The 13,176-nt window shown below is 41.5% G+C and overlaps 1 protein-coding gene across 6 annotated transcripts in view; it reads left to right on the forward strand.

The window, feature by feature from the left end:
* The first annotated feature begins 726 nt into the window (after positions 1 to 726).
* The window catches only part of IBTK (inhibitor of Bruton tyrosine kinase), a 54,523-nt gene continuing 42,073 nt past the window's right edge, over positions 727 to 13,176 (forward strand). For 5 of the 6 annotated variants that reach the window (XR_005858392.2, XM_419865.8, XM_004940418.5 and 2 more), the window contains exons 1-3: positions 727 to 910; positions 8,411 to 9,081; positions 12,847 to 12,943. Coding sequence is in view for 5 of the 6 variants with exons in the window: in XM_419865.8 (XP_419865.2) it covers positions 8,758 to 9,081; positions 12,847 to 12,943 (421 nt within the window). In the remaining variant the exon portion in view is untranslated. The remainder of the gene's footprint in view (positions 911 to 8,410; positions 9,082 to 12,846; positions 12,944 to 13,176) is intronic. The other variant, XM_004940417.5, reaches the window with a different exon arrangement.

Raw genomic sequence — 13,176 nt, forward strand, 5'->3', positions numbered from 1 at the left:
GCTTGAATCCTGCTACAGATTAATCTGTAATGTGTCCTTCCTATTATATCATCCAAGATGTGAATTAAAATCAAGTACTGACTCGAGCCATTTTGGAGCTTCCTTGAGGCACCTGAGATATGGGTAACCTCTTTGGATGAGAATTTTTCAATCCCTTGTGCACAAACCAAGACTGTGAGGTGAAAAGTCTCACGAAAGTCAAGCTGTATCACATAGAGTGCTTGTTGTGTCAGGTCGAAAGTTACACTGACTTAAGGCACTCTGTCTTAATCAAGCCCTTTGATGCTTTCTCCCACTCCCAGTCGTTTCTTAAAGGTCTGAGGGCTGGTGACTGAGTGATTGCTGTTTGAGTTCTGCAGCGAGGTGCTGCCCTGCCAAAAATTTTCTCATGGTCAGAGAGAATTTGCATTGTGTCACAATTTTTCTTTCCTCACGAAGACTGACTGCAACTCGGTAAATTTTCCTTCCATCTGCTCCTTCTCGGCACACCACCTCCTCGCTCACAACGCTACGTACACCACACCCACCCAACACCCTCGACCGCCATTTTGATTTAACACTCGCACCGCCCAGCGGGCCCCGCCCCCTCCAACTTCTCCCGCCCCCCCTCCTCGGCGTGTCATTCAATCCAGCCTCCGCCGTGAGGGCGGAGCCTGGCCAACAGTCGCAACCAATCGGCACCCGAGGTGCGGCGGCGCCGCGGCCAATCGGCTGTTCGCTTCTTCGGGGGTGCGGTGTCCCTGTGCCCTGCTCTGCTGGCACGGGCTTGTCGCCGTCGCCGCTGCTTGAGGTGCAGCGGTAGCTCCTGCGGCCTGGCCCCGCTCTTGTTCTATTTTCACTGAGGATGAGCCCTTGCGGTGCCCAGCGCGCGTCCCGCCCTGCCCGTCCGAGCCCATTCATCTAGCGACTGGTGAGGGGCGGGCCGCGACCTGCTGATGTGTCCGGAGGGAGCCGGGCTGGGGGGAGGGCGGCGGCGCGGCTCAACCCTGCCGGGCGATGGCTCAAGGGGTAGAGCATGGGGTAACGTGTAGACAGCCCCGGGCGCTTGCAGCAGCCCCTGGCTTCCCTAGTTGGAGGTTCCTGTGCCGCCTGCTTGCTGCCAGCCCACCTTGTGACGGTGCCGGCAGCGGTTCTTCCTCCGAGCAGCAGCACCGGGCTGCTGGCATCGCGTCGTTGGCTCGGGAGGATATTTCCGTGCCGCCCTGTTAGGGCCAGCTGCCCGATCTTTGGCACCTGGCCCTCCCTTTGCTGACGTGGTCAGTGGAGCTGTCGGTCTTCATGGAGACTGACCGCAGCTTGTGGTTTACAGAAATAAATATTAAGGCACTCGGATGGGTGCTCTTTAACAATGCTTTACCCAACGTCTTTAAATACTTTCAGTCAAGTCAGCTCTTCTGAAGACTTGATGTATTTATCTGACATAGCTTTAAGTATAGGAAATTCTAGGAAGTGTTTTCTCTCCATTGCTCTTTTGTTGTGAGATAGATAAGCTGCACATCTAGAGCAGCGTCCCACTATGTTGTGGAAGTGTCCATAACTGCATGCACCATACTTCTGTTACCACTTCCTGTATGTTTTCATTTTTTGGTAGTGTTACTAAACATAGGCAGTTTGCAGCATTTCCAGAAAGCATGTCCACAGCAGGGGGTTGCAACTGGATGATCTTTAGGGTCACTGCCAGCATAAGCTATTCTATGATTCTAGAAGCAAAGCACAGTATTTCAAAGTTTGTCATATATGTGCAGTTATCTATCTCTTAAGAGTTGCAGCTGTGTTAAGCTACCATTGATACCTTGGTGTTTGTTTGACAGATGTGTTTGCCTTCAATTAGGAGTGTTAGCACTGTAAGGATTATGCTGTCATCACTCTAAAGATGGAAGTTGCAGAGGCTGAGAACCTCTAAAGGCCACTTGTTTCAGGGCTTCTGGGTGGTGGCACAGAGGTCCCAGCCTGTTAAAGGAAACACCTTGTGTCTGTTGTGGCAGAGGGAACATAGCAGGTGTAGTGGAACCCATTGCTCTATAAATCAGGCTGAATTTTGTCCGTCATTTTACTTGTAGGCAGGTTATATCTAAAACTTGCTGGGTTGCTTGTGTAGTCAATTTTGAGAATATCTGTGGGTAGCATTATTTGCATTCAGCTTATCATTTGTAAGTACTTCCTGATGAATAATCCTTCATGAAACTTGAAGGAATGACTGCTTACCCTGCTGTCAGGGGTAATAGATGGATTTTTCTTTATGCAATAACCTTCTTGTTTGAAGACTCCATGTGGACTGTGGAAGACACAGCTGAGAAATAAAATAGATGCAGTTTGCTCAGCCTCTACTCACGGATTGTTTTGTAAACCTTTTGAGTCCTGGTTCCTCTTTTCACAGTTCTCTTCTGTTTCTCTGCTTCTCTTAAAACTTGATATCTGAACTAGAGGCACAGTTCTATCTGATGCTTTGTGTATTGAGAACAGGAGATATCTTAATTTCTATGACTTGTAGACAGGTATGCAATACCTCTGTAAAGTAGTTAAGAAAGAGCAGTGTTTTTAGGGTTCCAGATCACTCAATATGCTATGTAACTTAGATTTCCCCTTTTTTTGCTTGTATACTCTATCACATTTTCCCCTATAAAATATATTTATATTCAGGTAATATTATTCAAGGGGTTATAGAATGTGCACAGGGTTACTGAATAGGTTAAACACTGTGTGGATATGTAATCTCATGAATAGGAATTAATGATCTTATTATTCTTTAAAGGCTTGGTCAGTGTGCTGCTTGTAGCTGAAAGGTGTGTTTGGTGATATTTATCTAGGAGTTCATCTGTGTTCACTGGCATCTCACAGTGTATCCTTGAGGCTATGCTGTTTAGTGTCAGTGCTACAATTATTGTATTACCATTTGGCTTCTGTTCGCTAGTCTCTTCTGTCAGATTCTAAACTAGTATTTATTAGTGGAAGCTGTCTTTAGGTAAGACTTCAGTCAACAGAAAACCCTGGAAAATCAGTAACGCGCTAGCAAACAAAGTCTATGGCTAATGGAACTAAAGCTATGTTATTTTTATTTTTTATTAGCTTAATAATCAAGTAGTCTGTTTGTAAAGTTTGGTTTTGGGACAAATATTTTCAGGATTACCATGCTGTTATGGCTACACATCCCTGTGATGTTATGAAATGGGTCTGAATGGACCAATTTGAAGAACATTGTTGAATGTCAGCGTGCTTGATTAAAAATGAAAACAAAAAAATCCCACAAGCACCCTGGATATCTTTAGGAACTTGCAATGCCCTTATAAGGCTGGATTTGCCTCATTGTAGTGTATGACGTTGCCTGGCGCTAATCTTCATGTAAGCTTCTAGCAACTTACTGTCAAATGGAAAAGTAAATCAATTTTGTGTCTTGAAAGCCACGTTATTTACACTACTTAAAAAAAAGAAAAAAGATTATTAGGGTTGAGAAGAAAACTTCAAGCTTTTTTTTTTAATGGAAAATAGAAACTCCTACTTTTGGTGTAGGAGAGCCAAATATTAGGGAATTTTTTCACCAAGTACATCCTAGATGTAGTTGAAATTTAGGAAGGAATCAACACCACTTAAATAAATCCTTCTGAAACAGTGAATAGCATGAGGACAGCTTATGCTAATTTAATGATCAAATAAGATATTGAGAAATATGTTCATAGCAAGACAGCCAGGAGCTGGGTTTCAAAGCAGTGTCACTAATTTATCAGTTGAGTTATTGTAATGCATTGCACATTGGAGATGCTAAACCAGCAATCTGGCCAAAAGTAGCAGTGAATTCTCATCACTTTTCCTAGTTTTCTCTTTCATTTCTGTGCTGGGATCATTGTTTCCTGTGCTCTTAGGACCAGAAAAACACAACTGCAGTTATGTCCACTGTGTATCTCAGTGTGATGTTCACATCCATGTTAGTCACATTTTGATAGGTGCAATACTGAGGGTAGGCTTTTCTCAGGAAGAATCTGGAAGACCACGTGAATTCTAGTATTAAATGTGTGGCTCCCAGGTTGGCAGCTTCAGTGTCTGTTTCTGGCATCCAGCATATGATAGGATTTGTTACCCTTCTCTTCTATCAGCACCCCTGTACTTTTAAGGCAGGAGCAAACAAACTGCGAAGGAAGAAGAAGGAAATTCAGGAATGTGTTGGCTGAGAACGTGGTCTGACAGATGTGGAAGTGGGCAGTCTGGCATTTTCCTTTATCCATTAGCTTGTGGTCTCTCTGTGCTGACTGCTGGTGTTCGAGGCGTCACAAAAACTTCGCTGTGTATGCTGTGCCATTGATGCATTTGGCTTCTGAAAGACAGCAACTGGGAAACACTTGCAGTAGAGGCTGCTTCTTTACTAGCACTTCTGCTGTTTCTACATAATTGCTATGAGATTTCTTGTTGCCAGAATGTAATTGATCATATATACTTGTTTATTCTGGGAAGCATCTTGGATAACAGAAGAGCTAAATGGAACCTTTGGGCTAAAAGACCACTTTTAGCCCAAATGGGAGATTGTTTCTCTCTGCTTTGTTTGTTATACCCAAAGATTGAACAGAATCTCAAGATTTCATCTAACTGCCCTCTGATGCATATAATCTTAGTTTCATTCTCAAGAGAGGTGTTTTGACTGTGGCCTTAGACTTAATAAAGTGGCACGTTTTTGGCAATTTGTAGAGACCAATTTAAAGAAACAAATTTGTGACAAGCACAAGTGACTGCTACTTTTCCAGCTGTAGGAGTTCTGATTCCTTAAGGTCTGATGGCTCCTCTCTGGCCAGAGACCTTATACATAGTAGGAGGTCAGATAACTGTGTTCTTGTTCATTCTGAGAGTAGATGCTCTGTTATAGAGTGCTTCTAGCAGCATGTAAGGGTGGACAAGGCTTTCTTAAAATGAGCTGCTAATGCTTCGGTGAAGGGCAGGAGTTGTAGCAGTAGGTCTCTTTGGAGACCTGTGCTGGAGAAACTGAAGTGGTTGGGTGAATGTGCTATCCAGGAGGAGGTCTGACAGCCATGGTATGGTGCTGCTTTGCCCAGAGCTGAGTGGGAGGGCTCTACCTACTCACTTCCAGGAGGCTATAAACCACAAAGGCTGTTTACTGCTTAGAAACTGCCTCTAGCTTGGTTGTAATCTCTTAAATTTTCTTTTGCTATAAACATGTATGTTAATTTGAATTCCAACCCATTCCATAACAAAAATATTTAAAGGCTGATAATGTTTTTGTCTTCCAATAATTACAGCGTTAGGAAAACACGAGTGTTATAACATCAATACAGTTAGTGATGAGAAGTCTACAGAAATAGCTGCAAATAAAAAGCAAACACATAACCAAAGGCAACATATATTCTAGCCACTGAAGTTCCAAGTTTAAAACAATGCTGATAGTCTTCACGTTCTGAGCTTCCTTTGGGTTCTGCTGATTCAACTGGGACCTCATGTACTAGAATTAAGCATTTTAACACCGCTTATGGGGTTTTCACACAGACACGAGCATCACCATTTTAAAGTTTTAAGATTTCACTTAAGGACGTACTTCATATGTAAAAATAGTCAGGTGTGATTATTAACACGTTTCAGATGTTGTAATAACATGACTGTGTTATTGATGTCTCAGTCTTTGTTGAAGAGGGTTGGAAACTTGAACAGCAGCCTTCTGTCTCGAAACTGGAGGTGTGTATGTCGGTGTCCTAATGTAGTATCTATTGTTGTATGTTATAGTAAGGAGGGCTGGGATAGGGTGACTTATTACAAATAATTCACATAGTTGGAGTATCATCATAATGGAATTACTGTGTGGTAGTCAGGACTGTATTTTGGTGTTTGGTCTCTTAGGCTTAGAGCTCAGGTGCTTTGATGAGGCAGTTTTTTCTTATTTGTGTGCTCATTTCTTGTAGTATTTCTCATGGTGTAGTTTCTTTTTTTGGTTGTTTTTGGTTGTTGTTTTCTTTTTTTTTTTTTTGTACAAGTTCTTCCTCCTGAATCATTTACCCATGCAATTCAGCGTTGTAAACAGATGAGTATCAGCCCAAGGGATGGATGGTATGCCATGGGGCATGGCAGGACTGCTGCCTTGAGTGGCACTGCCACTTCCTATCAGTTTACCTGAGAGATGAGTCAGTTTTATTTATGACTTCTCTGCGTCTTTGTTCTCTGAGCGTGTTGATTTTACTTTTCTTTCTTTGAAGCACTAATAGCAGCGTCTTAAAAATTAATACTGTTAAAGATGTGCTTCACAAGGCATGAAGTAAAATTCATACTACTTCACAGCATGGTTTTATCACCTAGTGGAGTACTGATAGTTTTTCCTATAGATACCCCAATATACTTTAGAATAGTTACCATTTAGAGGAGTTTGATGTCCTGGTAATCTGGGCTGGCAATAGCAGTTACCTGTCACACTTTGCTTCCTTGGAGCAGCATCAGGCCATGCGCTTGAAACTAAAGCTTCCTTTCAAGTCTGTGACATTGGCTCACTTATTAGTATAAGGTTGTAAAGAAGGTGGAAGGAGAAACCCATACAGGTATGGGTTAAACTTTGTGTTATTGCAGAGGTTTGTGTGCTGGTTGGAAAACGGTGAACTTAAACTCACGATGGCAAATGTAAGCTAAATGGTTGTGGTCACGTTTGAACTCATATATTTCTGAGATATCTGAGGTATTTACTCATGGACAGGGATGAGGGACTCAATTATAGTGAATAAAAACTATTTTTTCCCCAATCTTTGAGATTGATTTGAAAGTACATAGTGAGCAATTATGATCTGTAGATCTCCATTCCAAGTATTTAATCTCTTCTGAGTGAGGTAGAACAATAACTGTCAGAGGCTTGTCATAGGATGTTTAAATTAATGTCTTTGGATTAGTATTGTGCATTTGTTTGTTTTTTATCTCTTGAAAGTTTAGATTCCATGACTTTCATTACTAGCGTTTGCTCTAAGCCTTGTGGCAACTGTTGATAATTCTTGAAATAGGGGGAGTGGGATTTCTGTTTTCTTTTCCAGCCGAAGTAATTTTTCTATGACAAATCTTTTCAGGTTGTGACATAGTAAAATATGGTTGTGCATTCGGTACCTGAAAAACAATGGCAGCATGCTTTTAAAGGGGAGAGCAAGGAGTTTGGTGTGAGTGTGGATGGGTTTATATTGATGGCTGAGCTGTGAAGAGAACAGATTGTTATTTTTTTCTGAGGATTTGTTAACAATTTAAGTTTTATTTATCCATCTTTCATGGTATTGTTGCCTGACTTCTTTTGACATATTTTACTCAGGGTTTGAACAGTTTTAAACCACGGTTTTAAGAGTGTGCAAAACCATCAAGGAGTTTGACATGAGATTTAATAGTACTTGAGTCAGTTTGATACTGATGCATGAAAGGTTAGCGTGAAGTTCTTCAGGACTGAATGCCAGTATGCGCTATGTAGCACATCAGAGATGTATTTAGTTCACCTTTTCTATTTTAGATGATTCTATATGTGATTTTTATTTTGTCTGGTATTTGTTTACAGTAATACTTTAATATAACTGCACATTTTTAATAGACTATTAGTGCTTCTGTCAGGTCTTGCTTACTTTTCATGAAGTACATGCCAAAGAAAGATGGATATGCTGAATTGTATTAAGTATATTCATAATGCATGTATATTAAAGTATATGTATTTAAGCATGCATGGCTGTGCTCCCCATCCAATCCAGAACTTCATTTCTTCCTAATGGTTCCAGGGACTTTACACCTTTGCCTTGCAGGCAGCCAGCAATCTGAATCACTCGTGTATACAAGTTGCTTTTCTTGCCCCTCTTGCTGTCCTTCCTCTCACATTTGTCAGTAGTTCTGGAAGTGATAGAAGGGAAAAGTGCTGTTCATTGTACAGAAGAGACGTAGTAGGGAGATGGTGAGCTTTGGGGCCAGGAAGAAAACCTGGAGCTTAATCCTTTATTGCAGTGGCAAAGGGAAACTGTGGTGGTCCTCCTCCTCCTGGGCAAGACTGACAGAGCCAAGATGTATTCAACTTCTGCTCGGGTTTCTTTTGTTTTGTTTTGTTTTTTTCCTCAGCAGTTCTTCAGTTCAGTCCTTGCTTTCTGATTATTTATAAACTGAGGTGACTGGGAAAGGAAGTTGTTGTTGTTTTTCTTTAGATTACTTTTTTTTCTGGTTCATCATGTAGCCTCAAAGATTTGTCAAAGAAGGGGAGGAGTTACCTTCCAAGGCTGGGGTGGGGAGGGGATTCATGGCTTTTTAGACTGGCTAAATGCCTGACAGTAAGCTCAAATGGCATTAAGCAAGTCAGTTAACCCGTGCTGCTTTGCTCCTGCACTTGTAAGCTCTAGTATGATACACATTTAACTTTGTGCAGTTGATGGGGGGAAAAGTTTTTTTTTATTGACTAACCTGTTCTGTTTTGTCCTTTTTTCAGGTCTCCCTTGCAATTATGGAGTTTTAGAAGAATAAAGGAGTGTGGAGGGGGAATCCCCCTCTCCACACATAAGGTAGTCAGTTCACTTCAGAATTTTCTATGGACAACAATATTTGTTATATATGATGGTGAAATAAGACTTCATAAAATATGTATTTTTAAGTATTTATTTGGATCAAGTGCCAAACATAACATTACAAAGATTTCTAATGGCAGCTCACTAAAACTGGACTTACATCTTTGGAATTACAAATTTTTGAAGGCACTGTGTTGTATACTGAGTTGGAGTGCCTTGATATTCTTAATGGTTGTTCCCCTTAAGGAGAGGAGCAGCTTCCGAAGTGAAGATGAATTCTCTCATGCCAGACTGCACTTCTAAGTGTCGATCTCTACAACATGCTTTGGATGTCATTTCTGTAGTAACCAGAGGAAGTGAAGGCCAGATCAAAGCCTTTCTCTCTTCTTACTGCTACAATGCTGCAACTATAAAGGATGCCTTTGGTAGAAATGTTCTACATCTTGCTTCATCCTGTGGCAAAAAAGGTGTGCTGGACTGGTTGGCTGAGACCAAAGGAGTGGATCTCTTGGCAAAAGACAAAGAGTCTGGATGGACAGCTTTGCACAGAAGTATATTTTATGGATACATTGACTGTGTTTTGTCGCTACTGAAGGTGAGTATTTTCAAGTACAGTTTTTCTTGGTATCTGTAAGTTTTAGAGTTGTCAGTCATTGGAAAGTGAGTGGTTTTTAAACTTGACCGAAGGCCTCTTGAAGGTTATCTTAGTACTGTATTTAGATCATACTGCACTGATTTACTTGAAATTTGTCTTTGCATTCCTAAAAGATGTCTGTCTTTGCCCACTAAGAAATCAGCACTGAGTAAGGATCCCCAGTCAGTTGTGGACTTCCCTGAAAGACTGGTTTGTGTGAACAGTATCAGGGTTAGGATCTTAAAAGTATAAAATGAATGTGATGTTAGACAAAAGATTCTGCGAAAATAGACTCTTCAGTCTATTATAGCAATCAGTACTTTTTAGAGAACATAAAATATAAGCTTGAGTGGATCTTTTGTTTGAGAGAGAAGCAGTTCAAGATAATGCAGTGTTTTATTAAACGTATTCTCATTTCATTTATATTTTAACCAGGCCTTCCACTCAGTTCCCTTTGTTCCTTCCTTGTTATTGCTGTTTCTTCCCCTCCTCTTAGCAAGTTGTTTTTTATTTTTACTTCCTCCTTCCTCTGTTCCTCCAATCCAAAGTACAGCAACAGGAAGATCTGCATTTGATTGAGTTGCTCAGGCTCCCTTTAGCCATGTAAGAATATAAATATTTGTGATTCAGGATGACTTAAAGCAAACTTTAAGGCAGAGACTTTTCCATTTTGAGTTCAGCTTTCTAATATTGCAGTGACTAGCAGTTTGTAAGCATTGAATCCTCTAGTGTGTGTATGTGTCTCTGTGTCTTTGATAATTGCTTACAGGAGACCTTTAGTGTTTTTCCCAAATACATTTTACTTTTTAATCAGTTGCATGACTGTGTGAGGCTTTTATGATAGGTGGCTCTGTTGATATTCCTCTTAGAAGAAGAATGAGTCATGGGGAGTGCTCTACCTTCTAGTTTCTTAACTGAAGTCTCTCTGCTATGCAGTGTTATTAAAAGCATGTGTTCTTAAGGTATTACAGCAATAACAGGAAGGGATTATAGAACATAGTTATGAAATAGCTGAGCTAGAAAAGGACCTTGGAGCAGTTCTTGAGTCCAAACATCTGTGCTGCAATATTTTAACACCAGTTAAGTAAAAATGTTTATATGTTCAAATGGAATTTCTTGTGTTTAAATTTATACCCACTGCTGCTATGCCTGTCACTGGGTACCACTGATAACCCCTCTTCCACTGCCTCCAATTGTGTATTTTTTTATACAAGTTGATGAGATCTGCCCCCTGAACTTTCTCTGAGTTAAGCATCCTGGATCTCTTGGCCACTCCTCCTATATGATATCTCAGTCATCATCCACACTTCTCTTAAGTTACCTTCTGGGCTGCCAGTTTTAATGTTTGACCAACCTCTCAGTGAAGGTACTCTTCCTGATACATTATCTAGGTCTCCTGTGGCTGAATTTGGGAGTGTCTCTTTGTGTCTTACCGCTTGTCACCTTGCTGCAGCCTTCTTTCAGATAGCTGTAGAGAGCAATGAGGTCTCCCCTCGGATTCCTTCCTCTTCTCCGGACTCTGCAGTGTTAGCTGAAGCTTGTTATGCTTATAAATGACTTATGCAGCATCCAGAAGAAAAAAATATTGTGTTACCTGTTGTCATGTGATGACATTAGGAGAAGGCTCTTTACCAAGGGAGTGGTTGGGCGCTGGAGAAGACTCCCCAGGGCAGTGGTCACAGCCCCAAGCTACTGAAGTCCAGGGAGAGTTTGAACAATGCTCTCACACATGGGATTTGAATTTTAGGTGGTCCTGTGCAGAACCAGGGCTTGGACACAGTGGTCTTTGTGGATCCCCTCTAACTCAGGATGTTCAGTTATTGCTGTTTACTTCCTTAAAACCAATGCTGGTAGCACCTTATTATTTTTTTTAACCGAGAGCACTGTATATATATGTATCTATATAGAATATCTACACTCATCTACAAGAAAGGTTGGAAGGAAGATTTGGGGAACTACGAGTCTGTCAGCCTGACCTCAGTATTGGGGAAGGTCATGGAGCAGATTGTCTTGACTGTGATTACGTGGCATGTGCAAGACAGCCAGGACATCAGGCCCAGCCAGTGTGGATTCATGAAAGGCAGGTCCTGCTTGACCAACTTGATCTCCTTCTATGAGCAGATGATCCACCTAGTGGATGAAGGAGAGGCTGTGAATGTAATCTACCTAGACTTTAGTAAAGCCTTTGACTCTGTCTCCCACAGTATTCTCCTGGGGAAGCTGGCTGCCCATGGTTTGGCCAGGTACACTTCTTGCTGAGTAAAAAACTATCTGAATGGGCAGGCCCAGAGAGGGTTGGTACTAGGCCCTGTCCTGTTCCATATCTTTATTGGTGATCTGGGTGAGGGGATTGAGTGTGCTCTCAGTAAATTTGCAGATGACACCTAGCTGAGAGGAAGTATCAATCTGCCTAGGGGTAGGATGGCCCTTCAGAGGGATCTGAATAGTCTGGATTGGTAAGCTAAGGCCAGTTGTATGAACTTCAGCAAGACCAAGTGCTGGGTCCTGTACTTTGGTCACAACAATCCCAGGCATTGCTACAGGTTTGGGGCAGAGGGGCTGGCAAGATACATGGAGAAAAAGGGTCTGGGGGTGTTAGTTGCCAGCTGGCTGAACGTGAGTGAGTAGTGTGTCCAGGTGGCCGAGAAGGCCAATAGCATCCTTGTGTTATCAGAAATCGTATAGTCAGAAGGAGCAGGGAGGTGATCAACTGTACTAGGCTCTGGTGAGGCTGCACCTCAAGTACTTTGTTCACTTTTGGCCCTCTCACTGCTGGAAAGACATCAGGGCCCTGGAGCATGCCCAAAGAACAGTTGTGAAGCTGGTGAGGGGTCTGGAGCACAAATCTTATGAAGAGTGGCTGAGGGAACTGGGATTGTTTAGTCTGGAGAAGAGGAGGCTCAGAGGAGACCTTATCACTCTCTGCAAGGGAGGTTGTGACAAGGTGGGGGGATCTGTCTGCCTCTTCTGTGTTGTATAACTAGTGGTAGGACAAGAAGTAATGGCATTTGATTGCACTGGGGAAGATTCAAGTGGGATATTAGAAAAAAATTCTTCTCAGGAGTGATGAGGCATTGGAACAGTCTGCCCAGGGAGGTGGTGGAGTCACTGTCCCTGGAGGTTTTTGAGAAGAGGGAAATCACGACCTATTAATGCTTTTTGCTTTTGAAACTTCCTCCCTACTATTTTGTCTGGCTATTTGTGGACTCTTGTCTTTTTTCTCAGCATCTGTGACCTACTGTTCCCTGCTTGTTTTCAAAGCCATAGTAGGTGGGTTTTTATTTTTAATCCCACTTCTCTAGCTTGTCAAAACTGGCTTTTTTGTTGTTGTTGTTTTTTTAACTGGGTAGTATAAGAAAATGTATTCTTCAAAGCTGGTAAATGTGTTTTTTAATTATTACTCACTCTTCCTAGATGACAGTGCTTTACCTTGAAGTGAGATTCCTCTGTGTTTATCTGACTACATCTTATTACTCAACCAGTACAATCAAATTCCAGTTAATGAATTAACATGAAATATATGTAGTTGAACAAAATTGCACTATTAATGTGGCATTTTTTTTTCCCCAGATCTATTCACAACTGACTTGGAAGATTTTCTTTTCTCAATCTTAAAGATCAGTTATAGTTGTATGTAGCTTCTTAAATGATTACATGGCTTTTTCAAGCAGTAGAGTTATTTTTATTTTTCCTTTCCCTCTTTCCCCTTTTTTCCTTCTCTTTCAGCATGGTGTCAGTCTGTACATTCAGGATAAAGAAGGCTTATCGGCCTTGGATCTTGTGATGAAAGACAGACCAATCCATGTGGTGTTCAAGAAAACTGGTAGGAAATAAATTAAACTGTATTTTACACGGAGATCTATTTGAATGCTTGTAGCAGTGTAGACAGTGTTTTCTGTTTCCAATTAGAAGTGTATAGATTACCAGAATTCTTAGAATGTTGGGTCACTAATGTCCATAAAACAGCAAGTGCAGAATGTTGGCAGTACATGCAGGATTTGTGTATGTAACAAAAATGAACAAATAATGATTTGCTTAGCAGTTTGAAGGAAAGAA

This window comes from Gallus gallus, chromosome 3 (assembly GCF_016699485.2).
Source record: "Gallus gallus isolate bGalGal1 chromosome 3, bGalGal1.mat.broiler.GRCg7b, whole genome shotgun sequence".
Classification (NCBI taxonomy): domain Eukaryota; kingdom Metazoa; phylum Chordata; class Aves; order Galliformes; family Phasianidae; genus Gallus; species Gallus gallus.